Below are 1,864 nucleotides of genomic sequence, written 5' to 3'. Positions count from 1 at the left end.
AGTTACATTGACCCCAGTCTTTGGCTGGTACTTATTTTATTGACCCTGAAAGTGGACTTTGGCGGAATTTGAACTCAGAATGTAGAGCTGGAAGATATACCATTGAGCATTTCTCCTGGCACACTAATGATTTTGTCACCTTGGCACCATAGTATTTTCATTAATATGGATAACCAATTCCTCAACAAATGATAGTGAACATTTTTTTTTTTTGTTATTAAACTTTAGATTGAAATTCTTAAAATGAAATCAAACATTTTTTTTTTCTTTAACTTAAAAAAATTTAATTTTGAAACACAAACATTTTCTATTTCTATGCAATGGAGCAGAAAAATACTTTAGAATGTAAATACAAGATGAATTTCTTTTTGTTTAAAAAAATATATTTCATTTTAATGTTGTAAAATAGGCAAAAACAAAAGAATATAACAAATGAATAAAAACGCAACAAGAAACAATGTTGAAAAATGTGAATGAAATGAACAATAAATAAATGATAAATAGGAAATGATATGTTTGTTGTTAAATTTAGGTGGAAGTCTTGATTTTATCAATGTCTAGTTGCATTTCTTGGTATAACATAGCTAGTGATTGCTTGAATGCCATAAGCTCGGACTCAGCTTTTCCAACACGGTCTAAACAGCTAAACAATTTCTTTAGCTTCTCTTCCATAAGCCTACCGTGTTCCTCATACATGGCTACCATTTGCTGTTGTGCTGTGATGCATCGCTTTTCAACCTGGAAAATGGTATCCAAATACAAACCAAAGTCAAAGGTAATATGGCAAAATAAACATCTGTGTATCAATATTACAACAGAGGTTATAATGTGGTATAATTTTCATACATCACTTTCAAATTTCCTCCAGCTGAACATCTAAAAGCAACAGTAGCATTCACCCTTAGGGTTTAGCAGCATTTAAGTGGCAAATATACTTCACGTTGTCGTGCAGTTACTGTTTATACCTCGTTCAGAGATTTAACATTACTTTCAAATTTGTTTAGCGAGATCGTTGCCCTGGACTGGCTCTTGTGCGGGTGGCACATAAAATACACCATTTTGAGCGTGGCCGTTGCCAGTACCGCCTGACTGGCCTTCGTAGGATTTTCGAGCGAGATTGTTGCCAGTGCCTCTGGACTGGCTCTTGTGCAGGTGGCACATAAAATACACCATCTTGAGCGTGGCCATTGCCAGTATCGCCTGACTGGCCTCCGTTGCGGGTGACACGTAAAAGCACCCACTACAGTCTCTGAGTCGTTGGCGTTAGGAAGGGCATCCAGCCGTAGAAACTCTGCCAAATCAGATTGGAGCCTGGTGTAGCCATCTGGTTTCACCAGTCCTCAGTCAAATCGTCCAACCCATGCTAGCATGGAAAGCGGACGTTAAATGACGATGATGATGAGGAGCAGGCAAGGCTATGTGGTTAAGACCAGCCACATGGTTTTGTATTTAGTTCCACTGTGTGGCACCTTGGGCAAATGTATTCTACTATAGCCCCAGGTCAACTAGGGCCTTGTGATTGGATTTGGTAGATGGAAACTGAAAGAAGCCTGTCATATATATATATATATAAGAGCAGCCAAAGCTCTACACCACAAAATTAGAGATAATTTCGAAAGGAATGAAAAATAAAAACATTTACCATCTATATTTCGAACCAGGTTTCAAGTTATTTTAGCAAAACAAACTATTTGGCAAGGCCAACTATCATTAGATGTCCTTTTATGGGCATCTCTAATGTGTATTAAATGTACACTGTATTTTACATGAATAATATATAGTCTGTCGACTAATTTTTTTTTCGCTACACCACTGGTAGTAAAATTAAATTTCTTAATTTTTGCTACCCTAAGACTTATTAATT

General features: G+C 36.6%; 1 protein-coding gene across 5 annotated transcripts in view; it reads right to left on the bottom strand.

Annotated features, from left to right (window-relative positions):
- Nucleotides 1–82: 82 nt before the first annotated feature.
- LOC106883691 (uncharacterized) overlaps nucleotides 83–1,864 on the bottom strand; it is a 41,605-nt gene continuing 39,823 nt past the window's right edge. For 2 of the 5 annotated variants that reach the window (XM_014934801.2, XM_052976004.1), the window contains exon 3: nucleotides 84–738. In XM_014934801.2, the coding sequence (XP_014790287.1) occupies nucleotides 529–738 (210 nt within the window). In that variant the 3' untranslated portion in view covers nucleotides 84–528. Of the gene's footprint in view, nucleotides 739–1,864 lie in introns of all 5 variants that reach the window. The other 3 variants (XM_014934798.2, XM_014934800.2, XM_014934799.2) reach the window with 3 other exon arrangements.

The sequence above is a fragment of the Octopus bimaculoides genome, chromosome 23 (genome assembly GCF_001194135.2).
Source record: "Octopus bimaculoides isolate UCB-OBI-ISO-001 chromosome 23, ASM119413v2, whole genome shotgun sequence".
In the NCBI taxonomy this organism is placed as follows: Eukaryota; Metazoa; Mollusca; class Cephalopoda; order Octopoda; family Octopodidae; genus Octopus; species Octopus bimaculoides.
This window is presented reverse-complemented; position numbering and strand designations above follow the sequence as displayed.